The sequence below is a fragment of the Nycticebus coucang genome, chromosome 4, assembly GCF_027406575.1.
Source record: "Nycticebus coucang isolate mNycCou1 chromosome 4, mNycCou1.pri, whole genome shotgun sequence".
Lineage (NCBI taxonomy): Eukaryota > Metazoa > Chordata > Mammalia > Primates > Lorisidae > Nycticebus > Nycticebus coucang.
Window position 1 is genome coordinate 135,074,602 of NC_069783.1, and position 23,473 is coordinate 135,098,074.

Below are 23,473 nucleotides of genomic sequence, written 5' to 3' on the forward strand. Positions count from 1 at the left end.
ATGAGTGACCAGGGGCCATTAGACTGATTGTCTAATAGGCAGACAATGTCTGTCTAGGATTATCAGAAAGCACTTCCAGCAGTCTGTTCAGACAGAATCTCCATCTCCTCATCTGCCCCTCAGGAAAGTGACAGTGAAGTCTGACTCTGAGGGACATGAAGGCTCAGCGTCTGCAAGGCCTGGCTCAGGCTTAGCCTAAGGCTGGTACAGAAGGGAAGCAAGAGGGAGGCTCAGCCATGGGCGACCAGGCCCAGCTGTCCCATCAGGGGCTGAGCTCTCTGCAGTGTGGGTCCTGCAGAGACAGCCTTAGGGGGCTGAGGCCCCAGGGTTATGATGAAAAGCAAAGTGAAGTGAGCAGGGGGAGGTCAGAGGACAGGTGTGGGGCAGATGTGGTAATGGGGTGCAGCATGAAGAAAAGATTATCTGTTGTGACCCTTAGTGTGAGGACCCATGGGGACTAGAGCTGTGACAAAGAGAAGACCTGGCAGTTCTGGAACTCTTGAGTTGAAGAAGACATGGGCCTGTTCCTGAGGGGCCCTGGAGAAGATCACAGAACAACCATGGTGACTGTCCTCTATGCAGAGCCATCTGTCCCTCCTGCTGTCCCTCCCAGGGCCTCTGGGGTGTACAGGTCACACCCTCCCTGTGGTCTGTGTTCCAGCCCCAGCTCCCAGGGGCAGGTCACACTTTCTACTGAGTGGGGCAGTACAGCCCAGGGGAGAAGCACAGATTTGAAGAAGGGGCCTCCTCTGCCCAGGGGAAGGGGAGGGTGAGCAGATGGGGCATCAGGGCTCCACTAGGGCCCTGGGGAGCAGAGCAGAGGTGCTCCCCACACCTGGACTCCTCCCTTCCCCTGCTCCCTCCCTCTGCTCACTCAGGCTCAGGCCAGGTGAGGACTCCAGGCTGCCTGAGGGCCCCTCAGAGCCCAGGGCCTCTGTCCCAGGCCCTGTCCCCACACTCTGTGTCTGAGATGGCAGAAGTGTTCACTCCATGTGCCCAGGGTGTGATTAGAGGGTGCTGAGTCTAACCTTGAAATGGGCTAATGTCCTCTCAGTGTCCAGGGAGGAGGGAGAAGGGTCAGGAACGAGCAGCCCCCGGGTCTCACCCCTCTCCTCTCCCTGACAGTCATCACCCTAGGAGGTCTGCCTAGGATGGGCATTTTTCATTCATATTCTTCTCTTTCTGCGATCTGTGCCAGTGAGGGGCTCAGGGGAACAGGGGTGCATCAGAAAAAGAGGCTGGGCCAGAGAGCAGGTCCTGGCCACCTGGGGAGCAGGCTCTGCTCTGCCCAGGGAGGAGGAAGAGGAGCAGCTCCTGGTGCCCTGAGCAGTGGGGGCAGCTCCCCTCTCCCCACTGGGCTTCCTGCTCTGCTGCCCCCACAGGGAAGAAGAGCTCCTGCCACTGTCCTGTAAGCCACACAGGGACCAGGCACGGGGAGGAGGCTGTGTGGACACCTGGGACTATGTGTGTGGGGCATGGACCCTGCTCACCTCCATCCTTTGTGGGAGGCCACAGGGCACAGGAGGGACAGGTCTGGGTCTGGGCAGCAGGGAGTGCTGTGGCCTGTCCCTGAGGCCTGAGCTTTGGTCCCAGCTGGGAGCCCCACCTGGCCTGGTCTGAGCCCTCTGCCTTGTGGTCACTGTGCCAGCATCTGTTTCCTCACAGGTCTCCAGAGCACCAAAGAACAGGCCCACCCAGGCCCATCCCTGCCAGGATCAGCTTTCTAGGCAGCGGTCAGAGGCAGGGCCTGTGGTGAGCTGGGACAGCCCAGGGGGAGGCTGTTTTGCATGAAGGGTCCTTCTTGTTTCTGGGCTTCAATAGGGACTAAGAGGGACTAGTGGGGAACGAAGCGGCTCCTCAGGATGCAGAGCTGTGTGGGTCCCCAGCATGGGTGGCCCCTCTCCTTCTCTCCCCTTCTCACTATCTGCGCATCAGGCTGGAGATGAAAGCCCCAGGGGCTCTGGACATGTCTCTGTTCACTGACCCACCTTCTCCCTCTGTGTCCATCCTGAAGTTCAGGGTCCTGGACCAGTCTGTCCTGACTCCACCACTGGCAGCCCTGAGCCTGGGGGGAGGCAGCCTCCAAGTCCTTCCTGGAAGCAGTAGTGACTCTGGTGTGGCTTTTCCTTTGGGACCAACAGCTCCCAGGCTGTGCTGACTTGAAACACTGTTGTCAACAACCCCTTGTCCTGCGGGAACTGGCCGTGCTCTGATGGCCCATCTGGAGTAGTGTCAGTGGGGTTCAGTGACCATTCACACCTTCACCCTGGTCAGCATCAAGGAGGCTGAGCACGTCAGTGCTCCTGGGACCTCCTTATACCCCCTTCCCCAACTGATTGTGGCAGGGCCCTGTGTGGAGCTGAACTTCAACCCCACCTCCAGCAAAGTGATGACTGAAGAGGGACTCGGCAGGATGGGCAGCCCTACAGGACGCCCGCCCTGACCCCTGACTGGGGGGACCTTGGAATCCAGTGAGGAGCTGAGCACTGAGTCCCACCTGGTGACGACAGCACTGGACAGGGGAACAGAGGCAGGGTCACTGGCACCTCAGCTGTACTCCCCTCTCCCTGTGTCAGAGGCATGCAGTCCAGTGGGCAGCTAATCTCACACCCCTTCTTGAAGGGGTCACGTCTGTGCAAATCACTGCTTCCCTTTCCCCAGGAAGGTGTCAGCAGCCCTGGGGCAGTGAGAGTCAGGCCCGCTCAGCTGGGGCAGTGGGGAGCTGAGCCCACGACCCCAGGCCCTTGTGCTTCACCTCGGCAGAGAGGTCCCTGATACAGAAGGTTAAATAGGAGCCCGAGGAGGTCTGTAATGTAATATCCATAATGTCCGGGGTGTAAAAGATGTCACTTGTCACGTCAAGGAGCAGAATCGTACCCACTTAAATCAGAGATGAAATCAACAAACATGAACACTGATGTAACTCAGACGCTGAAATTACCTGACAGATTTTCAACTATCAACACTTTTTAAACAAACGGAAAAGGGGAAACTATCAGGAAAAAATGCAAATTATAAAAATCACACCAAATATAAATTTTAAAAAACCTGAAAAAAAGAATAGACGGAATTTTACAAAGAAAGTTCAGGAGGGACTCAGGAATTGGTAACATCTGATTGTTTGTCATGGGGGAAGTCGCTCCACAGGACAGGAGAATGACGTGAAAATAAGGGAGTGAAGAAGTGAAAAGCTATAAATGGGTTTGACTTGGGGAAAATTAAGTGGAAATTGTTAAATAATTTTTATTTGTTCAAAGAAAGAAAGGGCTACATTTAGCTCCTCATAATCAGCCCAGTCACATTCTCCTGAGGATGTCCCCAAGGGGTCCTGGGGACTTTCTCAGAGCTGAGCAAGGCCTGAAATAAACTCATAGGGTTAACCTGAGCCTGTGCTCTCTGGAGCCCTCACTCTCTCTGTCCCCAAAAAGGATGATCAATCTCACCTGCAGCTCCAGCCCTGGAGAGGCGACCAGCAGTCCCTGTCCACCTGCGTCCACCAGAAGTCTGGACAAGCCCCCAAACTCTGATTCATGATACAAAGAAGAAACACCACTGGGCTCCCAGCCGGTCACCAGGATCCCTGCTGGGGATGGAGCTGTCCTGTGCCCCTCAGGCCCCAGCCAGAGGACTCAGTACAGCTGCTGGCTACACCACAGAGATGTTCAGTGAGTGACCCGGATGGGGACCAAGTCATGAGCCTGCTTGTAACCGAGCCTGGGTGCAGATATGATCATAACATCCTGGATCACAGGACCAGATGCCTGAACTCTCAGGACGGCCCTAATTGAGACCACACAAAGAAAAATAGGGAAGGGACGCATCTGAACTGAATCCTCTGTGTGCCTGAGGCTGGTAGTTGCGGGAATGGTGGGTGATGTGTGAAGAACTGGTCCAGAGAGCCCGGAATCCAGTGTGCTGTAACTGTGTTACCTCATCCCGCGTAGACTCTGCGCTCACCGCTGTCCTGCTGTATTCCACGTGTACTACTGTGCACTGCTGTGCGTCTTCATTGTTTTGTCAAACACTTTTTCACTGTGGCTGATTAGATCCCTGGATGTGGAGACCTGGACGTGGAGGGCTGACCGCGCCCGGAAGGCAGCCACAGACTCACCAGCGTCTACAAGCTCCGTGTGCTGCTGCGGTTGCTGCTCGTCAGACAAACAGAAATTGACCTAAAGTGACATGGAACAGCAAGGATCCTAGTTACCATCGTCTTATAGAGGAAGGAAATTCCACTTCCCGATTTCAAAGCTTACTATAACGCTGCATTACTCAAAATGCTGCAGTGCAGGCGTAAGGACAGCCTGTAATTACCGAGGGTATTACTGAGAGCTCAGAGGTTACACAGCTCTAGACACTTGCCACACAGGATGAAATGATAGGTTCTGCAGCTTCTCAGGAAATTCTTCTGAAAGAGCTGGATATAAACACAAACAATAATAACTATGCCCCCCCACCTTAGAAAACATACAAAAACCAAACTCAAAGTGTATTAAAGATCTAAATGCGATAGTTGTAACTGTGAAACACTTAGAACAAACATAAAAGCATAAAAGCTTAATAAATATGGATTTTGAAATGGGTTATGAGATATGACACCATAAGTATAACCGACAAAACCTTCAAATTTGACTTGATGAATTTTTTTTTATTTTTTGCAAGAGAGTCTCACTATGTCACCCTCTGTAGAGTGCTGTAGCATCACAGCTCACAGCAACCTCAAACTCTCGTGCTTAAGCGATTCTCTTGCCTCAGCCTCCCCAGTAGCTGGGACTACAGGTGCCCGCCACAATGCCTGGCTATTTTTTTGTCATAGTGGTCATTGTTGCTTAGCTGGCCCTGGCACCACCCTCGATGCATATGGCTGGCACCGTACCCACTGTGCTAAGGACGCTGAGACGTGATGACAATTTTTAAGTGTTTATCAACCAGACATGGTCAAAGGGATAGAAAGTCAAACACTAACAGAAGAAACACGTGCTGATCACATGTCTGAGAAAGCTCTAATATCTCACCTCTAATAGAAAGTCTCACAACTGACATAAAAAGGCAACCACCCTGTCATGGTGCAACGTGGGCAGAGATAGAGCAGAGCCAGCATCCCAGGCCTTTCCAACTAACAGGTCTTGGCTGGTCTGTCGCTGTCCTTAGTGGTTCTGGTGAGCTGACCCCACAACAAATCCACAGTGGGAAGAAATGGCCACGGAGTAAACGGCTGAGGAGGCTGCGACGCTGAAGTCAGGGCTTAGCCAAGGTGAACAGCTGTCCTGTGGAGGAGGCGCCAGGAAGTGAAGGGGTCCCTCTGTCTGAGGAGGGCAGCAGAGAAGAGGTGGGGAGCCCAGTGCTCTCCCCAGGGTCCCCTGCTGGGCATCACAGACCTGAGTGAATCCATCCCTGAGGCAGCAGGGGGCGCTGTGGGGCTGCCTGAATGGAGCCACCTGCTCCCTGCTGGGGGCCCCCCCGGTGCTCACTGTCCCCTGGGACAGACTGGCTGCTTACTCTCAGCCACGAGGAGGCTCAGGCCAGGCCCTGCCAGCCTCATGTAGAGAAGCCTCTGTGCCCAGGGGCTGGGAGGCCATTTGAGGGGAGGGGACTGATTTGCATGGAAGGCCCCTCAGTCCCCACAGTGGGGAAGTAGGTACAAGAGACAGGGGCAGCTCTGAGGCAGCTGTGGGTCCCCAGGAATCAGAGCTGGCAGGAATCTCCACCATGGCCTGGGCCCCTCTCCTGCTCACCCTCCTCACTCTCTGCCCAGGTGACAGGCCCCGGGAAGCAGAAGTGCCTGGGTTGGGGGGACACCTAGGGAGATTTCTCCCTTTCATTTTGAGAGCATGTGGTGCGTGATGACCCCAGACTCACCTCTCTGTGTCTCCACCTCTTCTGTTCCAGGGTCCTGGGCACAGTCCAGACTGACACAGGAAGCCTCGGTGTCAGGGTCTGTGGGACAGAAGGTCACCCTGTCCTGCACTGGAAACAGCAACAATGTTGGAAGTTATACTGTGGGCTGGTACCAGCAGATTTCTCATGGTGCCCCCAGAACTGTGATGCTCGGCACATCTCGGCCCTCAGGGATCCCTGATCGCTTCTCTGGCTCCAAGTCTGGGAACACGGCCTCCCTGACCATCTCGGGCCTTCAGGCTGAGGACGAGGCTGATTATTTCTGTTCAACATGGGACTATAGCCTGAAAGTTGACACAGTGCTCCAGACTCATGGGGAACTGAGACAAAAACCTGCCCCTGCTCCCCTGTGGTCACCCTCATGACTGCCTGTGACAAACCCCAGCCAAGAGCCTGACTGTGACCAGCCCTGGAGTGTCCACATCTGGGGATCTGATTCTCAGATCACAGACCTGTTAAGAGGGTCAGTGACCGTCCAATGTCAGTGACTTCCTGTCTTTCATATTGTTTTTCTGAAAACATCTTTTAAAGGTATAATTGCATATCATAAATAGCAAACATTTATAAGCTTCAATTTTTTTTGGTATGCACAGTGTTGTATAACCAGTCACCATAATATAAATGTGAATATTTCAATTATTCTACAAAGGCACAATTACTATGGTAATACCCAGTATTGTTATACCTTTGAGCTAAAAATCCAATTTTTGTTTTCTCCATAATTTAGGGAAATAATGCACTAAAATGTTTATTGGTCCACTTGTTTGGACATACACTTCATAAAAATGTAATTTAGTGGTATCAAGACTTCATTCCTTTTTATTGCCAAATAACACTCCACAGTATGACTATTCTAAGGTGGTTTAACTATCATTTGGGCATTTGGGTTGCTAAGCCTTTTGATTTTCTGAGCAATCCACTGTAAATACTGGTGTACACTGTGTTCATGTATCTTGGGTGTCTAGTAGGGTGACATTTCAGGGTGACATAGTAACCCTTTTTAGGAAAATGTTTTCTTTCCAAAGAGTCTGTACCAGTTCACATCTCCATGACTAATAACTGTGTGTTTCAACTTCTCCACATTCTCAGCAACATCTGCTATTCTCCGTCATTTTGGTTATAGCCACCCTGACGGGACTGCAGTGGAACCTCATTCTAAAACTTATTGCATTTCTAAGTAGCTGATGGTGTCAGGAATCTTTTCATAATCTTGATTCTAATTGTGAAAAACCCGGAAGGTCTGAGGCTCTTCCTGAGTCCCTGACTTCAAACCATGGTAGATTGAGATCTTGTTGAAATTACACACTGAGCCTGCTCACCTCCATGAGCATAAAATTCATGTTCAAGAACAGATCTCCTTCTAGAGACAACAGAATGGGCAGAACGAGGCCCATCCACCCAGGCCAGGCTCAGGAGACACCGCGACATGTAGACTCCACCTGTGCCAGTCACCACAGCCCCAGGGCTACACCGGGCTCTAGGTCTATTCTAGAGCCTGTCACTCACTCAGTCACCACAGGGGACACACAGCAGGTCCAGACAGTGTCCCCTGCAGCCTGTGCCGAGGATGTTCCAGTGGAGCCAGGACTTGTGGGGGGACTTGCTGCAATGCACACAGGAAGTCGTCATTATTAACCACAGGCCCGCACAGTGCCTCTACTCAATCATGTGGCAAAGAGCACAAAACAAGCTTCCGTAACAAATTAAGATTCCATTAAGTGGAATAAAATGAGACTTAAGTAAGTGAAGAGGTAGAGTACATGGATTGATAAGAAAGTTTGAGAGTCACAAAAATAAAAAATGATGTATATTATAATATAGCAATATACTAAAAGTATGTTTATCAACACTAGTCAACATCATGGGAATATTAAGGACATTTTTATAACATGGGAAAATTTAAATCCATGAAATAGCATAAATATTTTGCAGATGAACAAAAAAGTGACTGGAGCATACACTTAGATGTTTGAAACAGAGCTTAAAACAAAAGGAATGTAAACAGTTGACGCTATTGCTGGAACACATGGAAGAAACTTTCAGTAACAGTTCAGAAAGACCTTGGTATTGAGCAGCCTTAGATCAGCTGTCAGGAACCACGCTGCAAACCCAGTAGGCTCCGTGTCCCAGCAGAAGCATGCATCCTGCAGAATTGCTTCTAAGTTCTATTCACAGTGAGATTCATCATTCCAGATAAGGAAACTATTTTCATATAAATTGAAAACAACAAACATTCCAGCACTGATGGCATAGGACAAAAAGCTTTTAACCTCTCATGAACAATTTGAGAACTGGATAACAGCGTTCAAAAAATACTTCAGTCCTTAAGTATCAAGTGGTACAAGGCTGGGATCTTTGACAGAAAATAGGAGGTGACATCAGTGTTGTTCTCTGTGACTCTTATTGGAAACAGGACGAACCCGGGACCCTCCCTGGTATCTCCTGAGACTCAGGTGAGCTCCAGGGCTGAGGGTCCCTGACTCTCCCCTGGATCCAAGGAAGCCTTTGCCAGTGTTGGGCGCAGCTCATCTCGGAAATCCAGCATGGGGACAAGGCTATAATGAAACAAGACTGTTTCTCACAGGGTCCTGAGTGAGGTTTTCTCTGCAAATTACAATATTTTGAGTTTGGGGCCTGTGAGAAGCAGGTGACAGTGAGGGACTGGACAAGGATTTATTCTGTGTGGGGAGGGGCATGGGTGACAGACAAATGGGCCAGGAGCTGGCAGAGGAGGGGGCTTCAGACCAGAGACCTGACCTATGAAAGGAGGGGGTAGAGGATGGGCAGGGCGGGGCTCAGACCACCTCTGCTGCTCCCTGCAGCATCTCCTGGGGGGAGGTCTCAGTGGCACCTGCCTCTGCTGCTGTGTCCACCCTCAGGACGGGGCTGTGTCCTCCTCCCCTGCCTGCTCCTCCACTGGAGCCCATGTGAACTCAAAGCTGAGGTGTCTTAGGGCTTTGGAGCCTTTGCCACCCACAGGCCCTGCAGCCACTGAGACAACCCCTCTACCATCTGCTGAGGGGCGGGGTTGGTGGAAGACATGACTCCTCACAGCCCACTTTTCTGGGGTCACACTGAAGGCTTCTGGCCTGGGGCATCCTCTGGAACCATCTCCATCCTTCTTCAGTGCTGGATCCTCCTGCTCCAGGGATCTGGGCCTTGGCATCTAACACGTGCCAGGCCTTCCTGAATATATGTGTAAAGAATGAACGAATAATTCACCCTAGTTTTCTCTGAGATATATATATTTTTTGAGACAGAGTGTCACTCTGTCACCCTGGTAGAGTGCCATGGCATCACAGCTCACAGCAACCTCAAGCTCTAGGGCTCAAGTGATCCTCTTGCCTCTGCCTCCCAAGTAGCTGTGACTACAGGTGCCCACCACCAGGCCCAGCTAGTTTGAGATGATTATTTTAATACCCACCTTATCTATAGGAAAGTAAATGAGTTGCTGTGACCTTGATTGTTTCAGAATTGTGCCGACCTGTTCCCTCACTGTCTCACCGTGGTCACAATGTACAACCAACCCCACTGTAGTCCTCAGCCCGGCTCTCCCTCCAGGCCTTTCTTGCATCAGCTGCAGCATCACCGCCTCTGTGGATACTGTGGACCATCTCCTCCTCTTTGCCAGCCTGGGCTTCAGTCTACTGTCCCCTGTATCCCATAGCAGGGACACAGGCCACTCCACCCCTTTCCTGTTTGCTCTGCTATCATTATCCACCAGCTTTCCAGGAATGTTTCCCGCCTGGTCCATGTCAAAGCTCTCCTAGAGCTTCTGTCCTCGAACTGAGTTTATAATGGATAACCGAGGACAGGCACAGCCAAGGGTCAGCATCTCCCTCTCACATGAAGGAGAATCAGCCCCAGGGCCCTGGTCATCACTCCTGCTGGACACCCAGGCCCCACACCCACCTCCACACTCTCTGTCCCCACACTGGTGTTTGCTGTGTCCTCTCTGAGCCTCGCTCTGGAAGGGGCTGAGAATCCTCCCCACCCTTTCTACATCCCATCCATGAATGTCCCTTTCCTCTTTGGTGATTTCCTGTTCACACTCACCATCCCCAGCAGGTGTCCCCTGGCCTGAGCCTTCTCCTGGAGCGATCCACTCTGAGCTGCCCTCCAGCCTCAGTTGCTCAGCTCCAGAGCGGGTCACACGCTGCCCTGGGCCGGCATTCCATGCAAGCCACCCCCACGGAACTCGCCCATTTTTGCCCCAAATGCCTATAGAATCTGAAAATTAAAACCAAAACACAATACCTCCTTGCCTTTTCCTTGTCTTGGCAATGGGGGCCCATTTGCTGCCCCTGGAGAACGTATCTTGCTGTGTAAGCCTATGCCTTGCTCTTATTCTATAAACCTCTCTCTCTTTCCCAATAAACTTTGTTTCATGTTTGCCTTAAAAAAAAAAAAAAACCAAAAGACAAAAATATATACAAATACTAACATTACTATTGAATTTCCACTAATAAAAAAGATGTGGAACAGAAGGTGAAACCCAGCCTGGCGCAGTGGCTCACGCCTGTAATCCCAGCTCTCTGGGAGGTCGAGGTGGGAGGATCACTTGAGCTCAGGAGTTGGAGACCAACCTGATTAAGAGTTAAAGCCTGTCTCTACTAAAAATAGAAAAATTAGCTGGCATTTTTGTGGGCAGCTATAGTCCCAGCTACTCAGGAGACTGAGGAGGTAGGAGGATCTCTCCAGCCCAGCAGTGTGACGTTGCTGTGAGCTAGGCCGAAGCACTGCACTCTGACCTGGGCAACTGAGTGAGACTCTCTCACTAAAATAAATAAATAAGTTAATAACACGGTGAAATCCATCCAGATGACACCACATAATACCATTACATATAAAATAAAAATTTATAAAATTATGTATGTTCTGCATAATATGTATAAGACAATCTCAAAATGTCAGCTTCCACCCTGACCTCCAGGTGAAGCCCATCTCTTCCCAGAGACAGAGGAGGAGCTGGCTGGGGCCGTGGCAGGCTCAGGAGCTCAGGGTTCCCCAGGACAGGGCAGTGACTGAGTCTGGAGCCCCAGAGCCAGGGAAGGGGCTGCAGGTGGCTGTGGGGTGGGCGAGGCCAGGAAAGGAAGGGGCCTGAGGGGGCTGAAGAGTGTGGGGTTTCTGCAAACAGCCAGGAGGTGTCAGGGCCAGATTTCACACCAGAGGTGACCTGCCTGTCCTGAATGGAAGGCATCTTTCTGGATGCCTTGAGAAGAGAGACCTCAGGGAGCCAGAGATCTGACCATAGGTTATTTACTAAGGGAGATAGTAAGCTGGGGAGTTTGGGAACTATTTGCACAGTTGCAGCAGATTCGCTCCTGGGTTACACAGAGGAAGTGATGGTGCCTGTGTTCATCTGCCCAGGAGTCAGTGTTTGTGTAGAAACATTAAAATGTCACACATAGCTTCCTAGCAAAAAAAAAAAAAATAATAATAAAATAAAATAAAAAGTAATGTTTAGAATGTAAACGAATTGTATTCTATCTAAAACAAAATACTAATAAGAAATATAAGACCTAGATAATCATAAAGTACAAGTTTAGGAAGATAAAACTCACTTCACAAAAACCAGTGTTAGGCCTTTGCCTACCTACTAATGTTTCACAAGTAAAATCTAGTCTGTACCAACATTGTACAGCCGGGCACAGTTGCTCAGGCCTGTAATCCTAGCACTCTGGGAAGCTGATGTGAGTGGATTCCCTGAGCTCAAGAGTCGGAGATCAGCCTGAGCCAGATAGAGACCCCGTCTCTAAAACTAGCCAGGCATTGTGGTGGGCACCTGTTGTCCCAGCTACTTGGGAGGCTGAGGCAAGAGAAGCCCAAGAGTTTGAGGTTGCTGTGAGCTATGACACCATGGCACCCTACCAAGGGTGACAAAGTGAGTCCCTGTCTCAAAAAAAAAAAAAAAATATATATATATGCATATATATACATATACACACACATATATAAAATCCTTGTACAACTTTTGAACCGTTTTCTAAATTGCTGAATTTTAAACACATGAGAGGGCCAGAAGCAGTTTCTGGAATTTTCTCAATTCCATTTCCCTGAACAGCCTGTTGGTGACATTTAAATCACCTTGAGTGTTGCAGCATTTCTGGTCCCTTACCATGATGGCAGTTGGAGATCTTTTAGGTTTTTGTAGAATGTAAAAAAACCTGAGGGACTGGCACCCAAAAAAGCTATGTATACACATGATTTCACCTCTCATGGTGCATGATTCCTTCTGGGAGTGGGAAACTCCAGTAATCACTCACAGTGTATTAGGGTCACTCTACCCTGGGATTGGCCTATGAGTGTGTGGACAGTGACAGGAACTGCAAAGACCAGTGGGTCCTTCAGGTGTCTGGACCATGGGGAGGTGTGTGCAGAGACCAGCAGGGGGCACTGGGGAACTACCCTGTGTTCCCTACACACCTGCTCAGGGAGAACCAGTCACTCCAAGGAGCCTGAGCTCAGGGCCGGGCCCTGTGCTCACCGATGGGGACACAGCAGCTGTGTCCTCTCTGGCCTGGCACAGTCCCTTGAGCCAGGACCTTTGTATGGTCTCAGAAGGTGCTTCCTCCCATGGATTCCCCAAGGGGCAGAGCAAACCTCCCTTTCCTCATTCTGCAGGAAGAGCTGAGCCCCAGCCCAAAGGTAAGGAGGGGCTGGGCACACCCTGGATGGAAACACATTTGCATGAGCAGCCCCTCCTGTGCAGAGGGTGGGGAGAAAAGAGGGCCTGGGGCAGCCCAGCCCCAATGTGGGGATCAGGGCTGTGTCCACCATGGTCTGGGTGCCTGTCTTTCTCCTGGTCCTCTGTCACTGCTCAGGTAGGGGCAGGCCTGGGAGATCTTGAGCACTCCCAGTCTGCTTCTGCATCTTCTAGCAAAGATTCCTGAGAAACTTTACCCTGGACTCTGCCCCAGTAAGCGCTTGTGTCTGTGTTTGCAGGTTCCCTCTCCCAGCCTGTGCTGACTCAGCCGCCCTCCCTCTCTGCATCGCTGGGAGCCTCAGCCAGACTCACCTGCACCCTGAGCAGTGGCTTCAATGTTGGGGACTTCTGGATACGCTGGTATCAGCAGAACCCAGGGAGCCCTCCCCGATATCTCCTGACCTTCAAGTCAGACTCAGATAAGCACCAGGGCTCCGGAGTCCCCAGCCGCTTTTCTGGATCCAAAGACGCCTCCGCCAATGCAGGGATCCTGCACATCTCTGGGCTGCAGGCCGAGGATGAGGCTGACTATTACTGTGCCACATGGCATGGCAGCTCTAAGATTTACACAGTGCTCCAAACCCTTGGGGAAGTGAGACAAAAACCTCCTCTCTGCCCTCCTAGCCTGGTGCAGTCGTTCTTTCTGGTGGTTCTGACAAGGAGGTGACTGCTCCTGACAGCTCAGCCAACACCTGATTTTTCTTGGAAAAGTAGGTCTGACAATGTCACACCCTGTTCTCCAGTTCAACTTTTAGGCTGATCCGTTGCTCACAGCTTCTCACCCTGCTCACGTTGTACAGGAACAAATTCCTTATTGAACCTAAAACTCTCCCAGTGGAGACTTGACCAAGGGAAGTTCATCTGGGCCACGCCCAGCTCAGGGTGGAAAGTCTAAAGGGAGATGTCAGTGGCGTGACAGTCCCTGGTGGAATCCTGTTCTGGGCCATGTGACCTGCTGGTGTCTGAGGAGGGGCAGGTGCAGGCAGCTGATTAGAAGTTAGGGGACCCAGACCAGGTGAGTCCAGGGAGGACAGTGTCAGTCGGGGCAGAGGCCCAGAGCAGGTGCAGGACACGTTGCCCTGATGCTGATGGGCAGAGTGTGGGAGCAACAGGCCTGGGACAGGGCACAGTGGGGCTTAGACTGTGCTATCACCTGCAGTGTGCACCTGAGAGGGTGTGCTTTAGACTGTCCCTTCACTCCAATAACGGCATGTGTGACCTACAATTGGTTTGAAGAGAATCATCCAGAAGGCTCTTTAGAGGAAAGGACACCATCCTAATGTTTCCTGACTATATTTTAAAGGTTAGAAGTGGACCCTGCATCCATAATCCCTGGACAGACAATCCGAAGACTCTTCTCACAAAATCCATCCCCTCCGATAGCTGCCATGTCCTGTCCTAGGACGCGTGGTTGTGTCCCTGCCCCACATTAGTGCTGCAGTCTGGGGGTGCAGTGGGGTGTAATCCACAAGGGGGAATCTTCAAACTTGAACTTCTCAGGACTTTGTAGGACCCAGGGCATGGGATTCCCCATCCTTCAACAAATAGCACGGAATGTTCCACAGAACAGGACCCAGGAAAAGGCCAGAAAGGCAGAGAGGTGGATGTCAATGTGGATGAAGTGTCTCTGACTTTGCTCTGCACATGAAGCAGGGAAAGAAATCTGAAAGAGCTCTGTCTTCATTTTGGGTGTCAAATAGCAGGTTCTGAGATGTCCCATCCTGCTCTGAATCCCCTCCTCCTTACTGTGCAGAACCATGACCTAGGTCCAGGCTCCTGACTCCCTGCAGGCTTTCCTCCCCAGCTCTGCCACCCAACCCGCCCTGTGCTTACAGGTCTCTGCACTTCTCCTGCTGGTCCAGCTGCCTGCAGGGCCCATCCCCAGGACAGAAGCTGATACCTGCTGCTTGGGGACATATCAGCACTGGGCAGAATGGTCAGACTTTGTCCTGGTAGCACAGGGACTCCTCATCAGAATTCTAGACCCTTGGACACAGCATATACTGATCAAACCTCAGTTCATCATTTTGGCTCCTGGTCACCCTATATCAAAACCTCAACCACAGGAGAGACTGCACCAGACTCCATCCTTGTGTCAGGCTGTGTCCCAGCAATGAGGTGCCCACCCCGTGTGTCCATGCAGGGTGCTGCATGCAGGCCGTGCTCACTCAGCTGGTCCATCATCTGGAAATAACGGTCACCTCCTCCTGTCCTGTAATGAGCAGCAGAGTCAGGTGGGCAATGTGGCCTGGCTCCACCAGCTCTCTGGAGAAGCCCTACACAGTGATGCCTGGTGGTTCCCAGTCAGCAGGGCAACAGAGCCTGTCTCTTGCTTTAGGCCTGGCCACATGGGCTCATGGAACATTGTAGGATAATATTTAGAAATAAACATACCCTACATCAAGCACACAAAGTGAATTCAGTGTGAGTTTAAAATGACTTGCTTTTCTTCCAGAGGCTTAAGGGACCTGGACTCCCGTGGGATACAGACAGAGTTGGCTTCCCTGGAGTTATTCCCTAAGCCATTTCTCTGAAGCTGTACACTCCGTGAAGCCTGAGATCAAAGGGCATGCCGCCCTTCTTCCCCGGGCCAGAGGGTTGACATATGTTAACAACATATTGTCCGAGGTCTATAGGTGCTGTGCCCTGAGGAAAAGACACAGTCATTACTTCATACTGAGTAAACTGAGCGAATGCTTGAAGATATTTTTCCATTAACTCTGTTCCCCTGTGGCTACTTTCTTCTTTATGATTTTGTTTACACACCTTCCCAGAGATTAGTCAGTGTTTAGAAGAAGATGTTTACTGCAAAAGTGATTGTGTTGATGTGGTAATAGGATATTTCCTTTTTAGTAGATTTGAGATAGGTAAATTGAGGTAATGGTGAAAATAACAGATAATAGATTAAGTGTGTACGTGACTAGAAAGGTATAAAATCAAACCCCTAAATAAAGATCTTTGCTACACGCCATCTCATCTCGTGTAGTCTGTTTCTTGACTTAATAATTACAGGAGCGAGTTTACACCCATGGCAAAGCTGCTGTTCATTAGTGTCTCTGGTCACGCAACAAATTGGTGTAGTCGGCAGGATCAGGGGATAACGAAGAAGCAGAAAGACTTTCTGGACACCGGGCTGGAGGACAGCCGCCTCCGCCAGGACACCGTGGAGAGATCTACCCTGAAGCTGTTTGAGGTAAGCTTGAGAACCCTGTAACTGGGACGGTGCAGAGTACGTGGGACGTCTCCAGCATAACAAGAAACGTGGGAGGGAATAATATGAGTTTTCAGCTCGCTTCCTCTTTGGAGGATCAGTATATTGCCATTTAAAAAACTCTGATTTCTACCACTAAAATTACGGTAAAAAACCAGTAACCTGAGGGAACTTTTCCATGTGGTTGTTAAGCATTGCTGCTGGTTTACGCCTGACCGGAAAGTACAGCTTAATTTGAAAGTCTGGAAGAAAGTGGGTTGGGCTCTGCATTGTGCCCACCAAAAAGGCATTTTTATAAGTAGGGAAATATGGGCAACCTATCAACTGGTTCAAATTGTGTCACGCAACAGAACATTGTCTGTGGAGGAGGGTGATGATCATGGCTCTGATGCGGGTGGGGCCGGAGGTAACCCAGGACCCAAGCCTCCTGTCTGAACCCCATCCCAGAACATAGGCCCACTCTCAACTTCTGTGACCAACACTAGACTCAGGGGACACTCCTATATTTATTACTCATTCCAAGACCAATGTTCTGAAGCCCTTTGCTGGATATGGAAATTTCTATCCAGCCAATCTTAACATTAAGCTATTAGGATGAAATACCTCAGCCTGGTCATGCCCACAGAGACAGGCAGAAGGCATGGAAAATTAGTTTGCTTGTTCCAGTTGTCCGGGCAGGTGGCCTTCCTGTGTGTGCGTGTGTCCTTGTGTGGAGACAGCAGTGAAAGTGGTTACCACACAGCCCGCGGGGGTGGGGTGGGGGGTGGAGAACTGCTGAGTCTTGTGAAGTCACAGAGGAGACTCATGCACATCCCAGCTTGTGGGTCTGCCTAAGGCAGCTCCTGAGGTCTACGGGTTCCTGTGACCCACAAAAGGAGCAGGAACATTCCCCTGAATTGATGACGGGGACACAGCACACAGACCAGTTAGGAGGAAGGTGCGGACTTTGAAAAAAACTAAAGAATGCTAGACACTTGATCATGGCGAAGGAAACTGAAGTACATTTGGGTGGAATTCAATTTTACTTAGGACTTAAATAAATTAGAGATTAAGGGTTATAAATCACCAGTGGGTCCTTGTATAAAAACAAGATGCTGAATTCCAACCCACATGTGGCAGGGGCTAAAGAGAGAAGGTAAAAACCACTGGAAGCCGGGTGGAGGGAATTTCTACCATTCCTAAGTACTGACATGACAGAGCCCTGCCAGGGTCACAACCCAGGGAGAAGGAAACACATTAGATACACAAGGTTATGCTGATGTCGGAAATACCACCATTACCCGCATAAGAATAGTTTTAATGATTCACACATATGGGCGTGTGTAACATCCACCCATACCAATTATCACAAAGGACAGGAATTTCCTAAATGGTTGTAGGGTTCTGTGCTTAGAAATTGTCAAAATACTGACTTTATGTGGGTACTAAGACGACAAGGCTGGATGTGGCTATAGTTTGGACTATTGCTGACAAATTAGGATGTAAAAGTAAATAGCTGCTGAATTTTTAAAGATGCAGTGGAAATACTTGATTCGTGAAAAATGGGAAAGGAAAATCGAAGCCCCAGAGCCCCAGATGGAATTAAGAGAAAGACAGACACAAACAAACACAGCGTCAGTGCGCACAAAAAAATGTCAATTCACGGAAAACTAGATAAAAAGAGACGCCCTGAAAACGCAGGTGCATACACATTCGCCTTCCTGTCCTTTCTCCAAAAGCGAGTTTTAAGACAGAGTGTTTTAAACTGTTTCATAATGTTCACATTAAATAGTTCAAACACAGCACGTTTTAAAAAGATTTCTGATTATGAGACTCATGATATCCCGTTTTGTTATATCTGGAATTGGGACGAATCTCTTACTCTAAAGATGATATGGATGCACACCCGGCCGGCTGCGGGCACACACACGCGCAGGTAGCGACACTCACCTGAGCAGGTGCCCAGGGCCCCAGCCGCTTCCGGAGCGGAGGCGTGGCGGGCGGGAGGGGCCCACTGTGCTGGGGCACCGGGAGCTGCCACAGCGCGGACCTGCAAATCCAGGTGATGGCGCGTTTTGCTTAATCTCCTCCTGCAGCACCTCGGCCGCTGCCCTGCTCGGCTCAGGCGGGGGAACCGAAGTTAGCGGGGTCCCAGAGAGGCGCCTGCTGCGGCGCCCTGGCGCGGGGCGGGAAGGCCGCGCTGCTCTCCAAGCCCGCGAGCTCCCGGATCCCTAGCCGGCCGGCGCGCCTGGAGGGGCTCGGGGGGAGCAGAGGCTGCACCGCCCAGGGGACAGCCAGACGCAGCGCCTCAGCAAGTCAGGACGATTTCCTGAGGCTGGGAGACCCCCAGGTTTGCTGAAGCGTCATCCAACCTCCTTCCTCGGTCCTCCCTTTCAACAAGCGGGGAGAAGGTCTCAAGAAGCAGGTGCTGGGCTCACAGGTTCACCCAGGAGAGAAGAGCTGGTGCTGCCATATTTGTGTTTATATCCATTGCTGCCGCTGTGCGTTCTGGTGGCGCCCAGGACACTCCTCCTCCTCCCCAGCTTCTTCCTACTGCAGGGTCACCTCCTCTCCTCCTCCACCCCCATCTGCTTCTGTGAAATGAGAAAGGCACTGAGGAGAACCCAAACACTCCAGCTGCCAACAGCCCCCTTTGGCACTTGGCAGCACTTGACAGCGGGCTTCTGGCTCAACTCGGTGGAGCGTCAGTGACGCAACTTCCAGGGCCGCTGTGCATTTAATAGAGAAAGGACAGCGGAGGGGGAGAGCTCTGCCGGGCAGCCGCTGTCTGCAGGCAGTTCCAGAGCAAACCCAAGCCGAGAGGTAAGAACAAAGGAAAGTTATGGGCAAACCGCCACTGCGGTGGGGACACTGCCAAGAAGTTACAGTCTCCTGAGAAGATTTTACCGAGTGCTCCGCCGGACAGTCCAGGTGGCCCGGGGCCGACCCGCCCCTGGGCTGTTTCCCCGAAACCTCCTCCCGGGCGGGAGCGACTCTGGGCTGCGAAGTGGGGCGCAGTGAGCACTGGCCAGCCGAGCAGGTCCCTGGGGGCAGCCAACATTGATTCCCTCCAGGCAGGGGGCGAGTGCCCGGAAGATGCGGGATGCATGTCCAAGCGTGAGCATGTCCAGGCCTGTGGACCATGTCAAGCGGTCCATGTCGCCTTCATGGTGTGGTCGCGGGCTCAGCGGTGCAAGGTGGCCAGGAGAACCCCAAAATGCACAACTCGGAGATCAACCAGCGCCTGGGCGCCGAGTGGAAGCTGCACTCCGAGTCGGAGAAGCCGCGGTTCATCCACTAGGCGAAGCATTGTCGCACTACGCTGGTGAAGCAGCACCCGGAATACAAGTACCGGCCCCGGCGCAAGCCCAAGACGCGGCTCCAGGACAAGTTCGCCTTCCTGGTGCCCCGCGGCCTGGGCGGCGTGGTCAGCGCCGAGCACCCGGCGCTCAGGGCTGCCTTGGAGCTGCACGCGGGTGCGGGCGGTGGCCTGGTGTCCGAGTCACCGCCGGCCAACACGAGAAGCCGCTGCCGCTGCAGCCGCTGCAGCCGCCCTCACCGTGCGCGTCTACTTCCCGCATTCGGCCGCCGCCACCCCAGCAGCCGCCGCCGCGGGCAGCCCCTACTCGCTGTTCCACCTGGGTTCCAAGACAGCAGAGACCTCATCTTCGTCGTCCGCCCTCCCGTGCGCGTCGTCACTGGACTACCCCAAGGCGGGCGCCGCGTGGCGGCGGAGGCTGCGAGCGGCCGGGGGGCCCACGCTCTCGCATCCTGCCCGGGAAAGCCGGGGTCCATGATCCCGTGCAACGCAGCGCGTGGCCCAGCCCCGGACTCCAGTCGCCTACATCCTGCTGCCGGACACGAGCCAGCCTGAGCTGGACCCTACCCCGCGGTTCCTAGAGCAAAGCAAACCCCACGCCGCCGCCGCGCTAAGACCGGGTAGGTTCACCTCGGGAGGACCGCTGTGCACACGTGTAGATACAATAGGTCAAGGCTCTTCCTCCTCCCAGCGCCCTCCCACAGCAGGGGGGTCCCGGGTGTGTGCACCTAAGTCGTACCGGAGCCTGGCGGAGGCGGAGACGCCTGTCCGGGCGCGACCCGCTGAGCGCGCCAGTGCGCGGGGTGGTGGGCCTGGGAATTGGCAGGATCATTTCAGACCCGCACAACTTGAAAGAGGGCGGGGGTATCCGGCGGCAGCTGGGGGTTGCTTTGCCCTGGGAACCTGTTGTATTTTGAGGTGGAGTAAGTTTGTGACATTGGGCTTTCTAGTTCTGTTGGTTGTAAGTTTTATCGTGGGTTTTGTTTTTGTTTGTCATCATCTCCTCCCCAACCAGCCCACCCCTGGTCTGTTTTACGCGCACTGTGTTCAAACGTTAGGTGTGAAATGTCTGGCACACAGAAAAAGCTGATCTCCGAGTGGGACCGCTCTGAGCAACCTTGCTCCCTCTTCGTACTATTTGAACTTTGCAGATCTCTGTTCTCTCGAGCAGAGCCCCCAGACCGGATCCATTCTTGACCAGTGACCAGCTCGAATCTGGCCTTTTGTACGTGAGGTGACCACTGTTTCTTTTGTTTATCACGCCATATGCAAATTAGAGCTAGAGCTCTTGAGAGCCAGAAACCCAAACAAGAAACACGTGTGATGAAAGTTGTCAATCGCTGCTCAGCGTCCATAGCCCAGTGGTTACTGCGCCAGCCACATACCCGAGGCTAGCGGGTTCGAGCCGAGCCTGGGCCACCTGAACAACAATGACAACTACAAAAAAAATAGCCGGGTGTTGTGGCGAGCGCCTGTAGTCCCAGCTACTTCGGAGGCTGGGACAAGAGAATTGCTTAAGCCCAATAGTTTGAGGTTGCTGTGAGCTGTGACGCCACAGCACTTTACCCAGGGCGAAAGAGAGACTCTGTCTAAAAAAAAAAAAAGAGAGAGAGAGAAAGTTGTCAACTGGATTTTCTCCCTTAAAACAGACAAAACTACAAGAAGTCTCCCTGAGTTCAGGAGCTTGGATTTATGACACAGTTTACAAAAAGGGAAAAGGCGTGGTTCCTATTTTCCTTTAGGGCTGATTTCACCTTAAGATTGTAAATGTGAACATGTCACTGAAAAGATTGAGTCTTGGGAAATTGTTATTTTCGTTGTCCTAAATTTGAGTCAGTTTTAGACTCAAAAGCATTTTGAGCAAATGTCAAAGTTAACTTTTAAAAATTATGAACTATTTGCCTGTAGTCCCAGCTGCTCGGGAGGCTGAGGCAAGAGAATCGCGTAAGCCCAAGAGTTAGAGGTTACTGTGAGCTGTGTGAGGCCACGGCACTCTACCCGAGGGCGGTATAGTGAGACACTGTCTCTACAAAAAAATAAAAAATAAAAATTATGAACTATTTCTGAATTGCAGTTTTATTGAAGATTAAATCAGACATTTTTGTCTAAAGGGTAATTATATATTTATTATTTAGCAAAAGTGAAAAACAGCACAGAATCATCTGGACAGATGTGTCTCCTTTTCAGCTAGCATTTTTCTCCCAACTTGCGCCATTATAATGTGTTTAGAATTCCTGTCTCCCTTGGTTTACTTTTTAGATCACCTGGGATTCATTTGCAAATTATCATAAAACACACTTTAGAAGAAAGATCCTTCCTCAATTATGACTTTTTTGTTTCTTTGTAAATGTATATATTTTGACTAATGTTTGCAAATGAAGTTGGCTAAGGTATTTAGTTTCATCTTGGCTTTATGTAATATAAAGTTTTTAAAAATTTAAATTTGGGTTTTAACCTTTATGTGTAAATGGTTTTCTTGTGTGATCTAATTTGAGATGTCTAAGCTATATCTGTAAATTAGAATCCGACTATCACTCTGTTCATTTTTTTTTAAATAAGGACTTTATATAAAGCCTGAACCGGGGAAGACAAACAAATAAAAAAAAAAAAAGATGATATGGCTTCTCCTGAGAATGGTCAGGTCCACTCACACTCCCCTGATCACTGGCAGTCCCTCAGAGCAAAAAAAAAAAAAAAGAAGAAAGAAAGAAAAAATTGTCTGCAGCCCCGCCTGGCAGTGCCCAGCTGGGTGTCACACCCCCAGGGCTGGTCTTTTCAGGCTACCGTGCCGTTTGCAGGATTATGCCAGAGGAAACCCCTGCCCCATAAGGCTCCCCGCCACAGGTTCTGAGATTACCCCCCTCCTCCCAAGGGGCTCAGTGCTGGAGACGGGAGGACCCACTCATGGCCCACAAAAATGAATAAATAAATAAATAAGTAAATAAAAGGACATGAAATCATTTTACCTGCAGAGGCAAGAAAATGTTTGAAGGGCTGGGGTCAGGTTTGGGGAAAAGTAGATTGTTGGGGCAGGCTGTGGAGACCTCAGGCAGCTCATCCTTCAGCCCTGAAGTTTTCAGAGAAGAAATGCAGGATGCAGGTCAGTAAGATTGGGGAAGCTGATTTTGTAAAGGACGTCACTTCAGACCAACAGTGCATTTCCCCTGTTCAAGTCATAAGCATCACTGGGACATGCAGGACAACGTCAGTGAGAAAGATGATGACACAGAAGGAGAGAGACGAGGCTTCAGAACCGTTCCAGCACATGGAAGGCCGACTGCAGGGGAGGGATCTCCAATATGGTTTGACTGACTGCAAAGTCTAGAACGAAAGGCTTACAAAGGGGACTCTGTCTCATTTCTCCTCATAACGACAAAATGCAATTTAATAGAGAAAGCTAATGAACCAAAAGCTGATACTATTTCATATCTTCTGACCAAACCTCTAGACAGTCCACATTATAATATCCAAAATGTCTTGATTAAAACTTTAAAAGGACTTGTCATATTGGTACAGGACAAATGGCCTCCCAGCCAGCTCCGTGGAGCTGGGAGGGGGATGGACCGGCTGCCTCTGCCTTGGTGGTGTTGGTGCAGTGTCAGGGAGCAGAGGAACCAGGGAGCTGGAGGATAGACAGGGGGGCCTCTCAGGAGCCAGAGGGGCCAGACAACTGCTGGGGAGACACCAGCACCTTAGGGTTCCCTCCCCTTGCACTTATGTCTGAACAGGGAACTCCTCCCCACCCCCCAATTTTCTAGGCCTGGTCAATTTTATGTAAATTTCCTAGGCCTGGGAATGAAAAGGATTGTAGCCATTGATTTGTGAACCAGACATGTCTCAGACCCCTTGTGCCAGACATTTTAAATGTAACTACTGAGGGTCCCAGACATACTAAATGTAACTACAGAGGGTCCCAGGCGACTATGACTATATATATACCCCTAGACAAAGAGCCAGGGGAGAGACAGAGAGAGAGAGAGACAGCAGGACAGCTCTGGAGCTTTTCTCTCCCGAGTTGGATTTTCTCTCCCTGCCAGAGCTTTGGTGTTTTTGTATTATTTTCTGTAAATAAGTCCTGTCTTACCACTGATCTGTCTGTGGATTTATTCTTCAAGTCACCGAGACCAAGCACCTATTGAAGATGAAATTCTGGTATCAATATCAAGAGCAAGAAAAATTAGAACTTGAATGAGAAAAGACTATTCATAACACTGACAGGATGTAGGCAATAAAATTGTAGGGCAGATATTTTTAAATGAGGGATGACACAATCCTTGATGAGGTTGATGAGCTGGTTCACTTATTCTTGAAACACATATAATAGGAGAAAGTCTCTGAAAAACAAATCATGAAAACAAAT

General features: G+C 50.7%; 1 pseudogene and 2 gene segments (V, D, J or C); all 3 read left to right on the forward strand.

The window, feature by feature from the left end:
- The first annotated feature begins 5,601 nt into the window (after positions 1–5,601).
- LOC128584438 (immunoglobulin lambda variable 1-40-like) lies at positions 5,602–6,263 on the forward strand. The segment is given in 2 exon segments: positions 5,602–5,755; positions 5,890–6,263. Coding segments are annotated over 2 exon segments (420 nt in total).
- Positions 6,264–12,641: 6,378 nt separating this feature from the next.
- Positions 12,642–14,384, forward strand: LOC128584439 (immunoglobulin lambda variable 5-52-like). The segment is given in 3 exon segments: positions 12,642–12,722; positions 12,844–13,196; positions 14,358–14,384. Coding segments are annotated over 3 exon segments (426 nt in total).
- A 4,533-nt stretch (positions 14,385–18,917) lies between these two features.
- LOC128584441 (transcription factor SOX-21-like) lies at positions 18,918–20,310 on the forward strand (annotated as a pseudogene).
- The last annotated feature ends 3,163 nt before the right edge of the window (positions 20,311–23,473 follow it).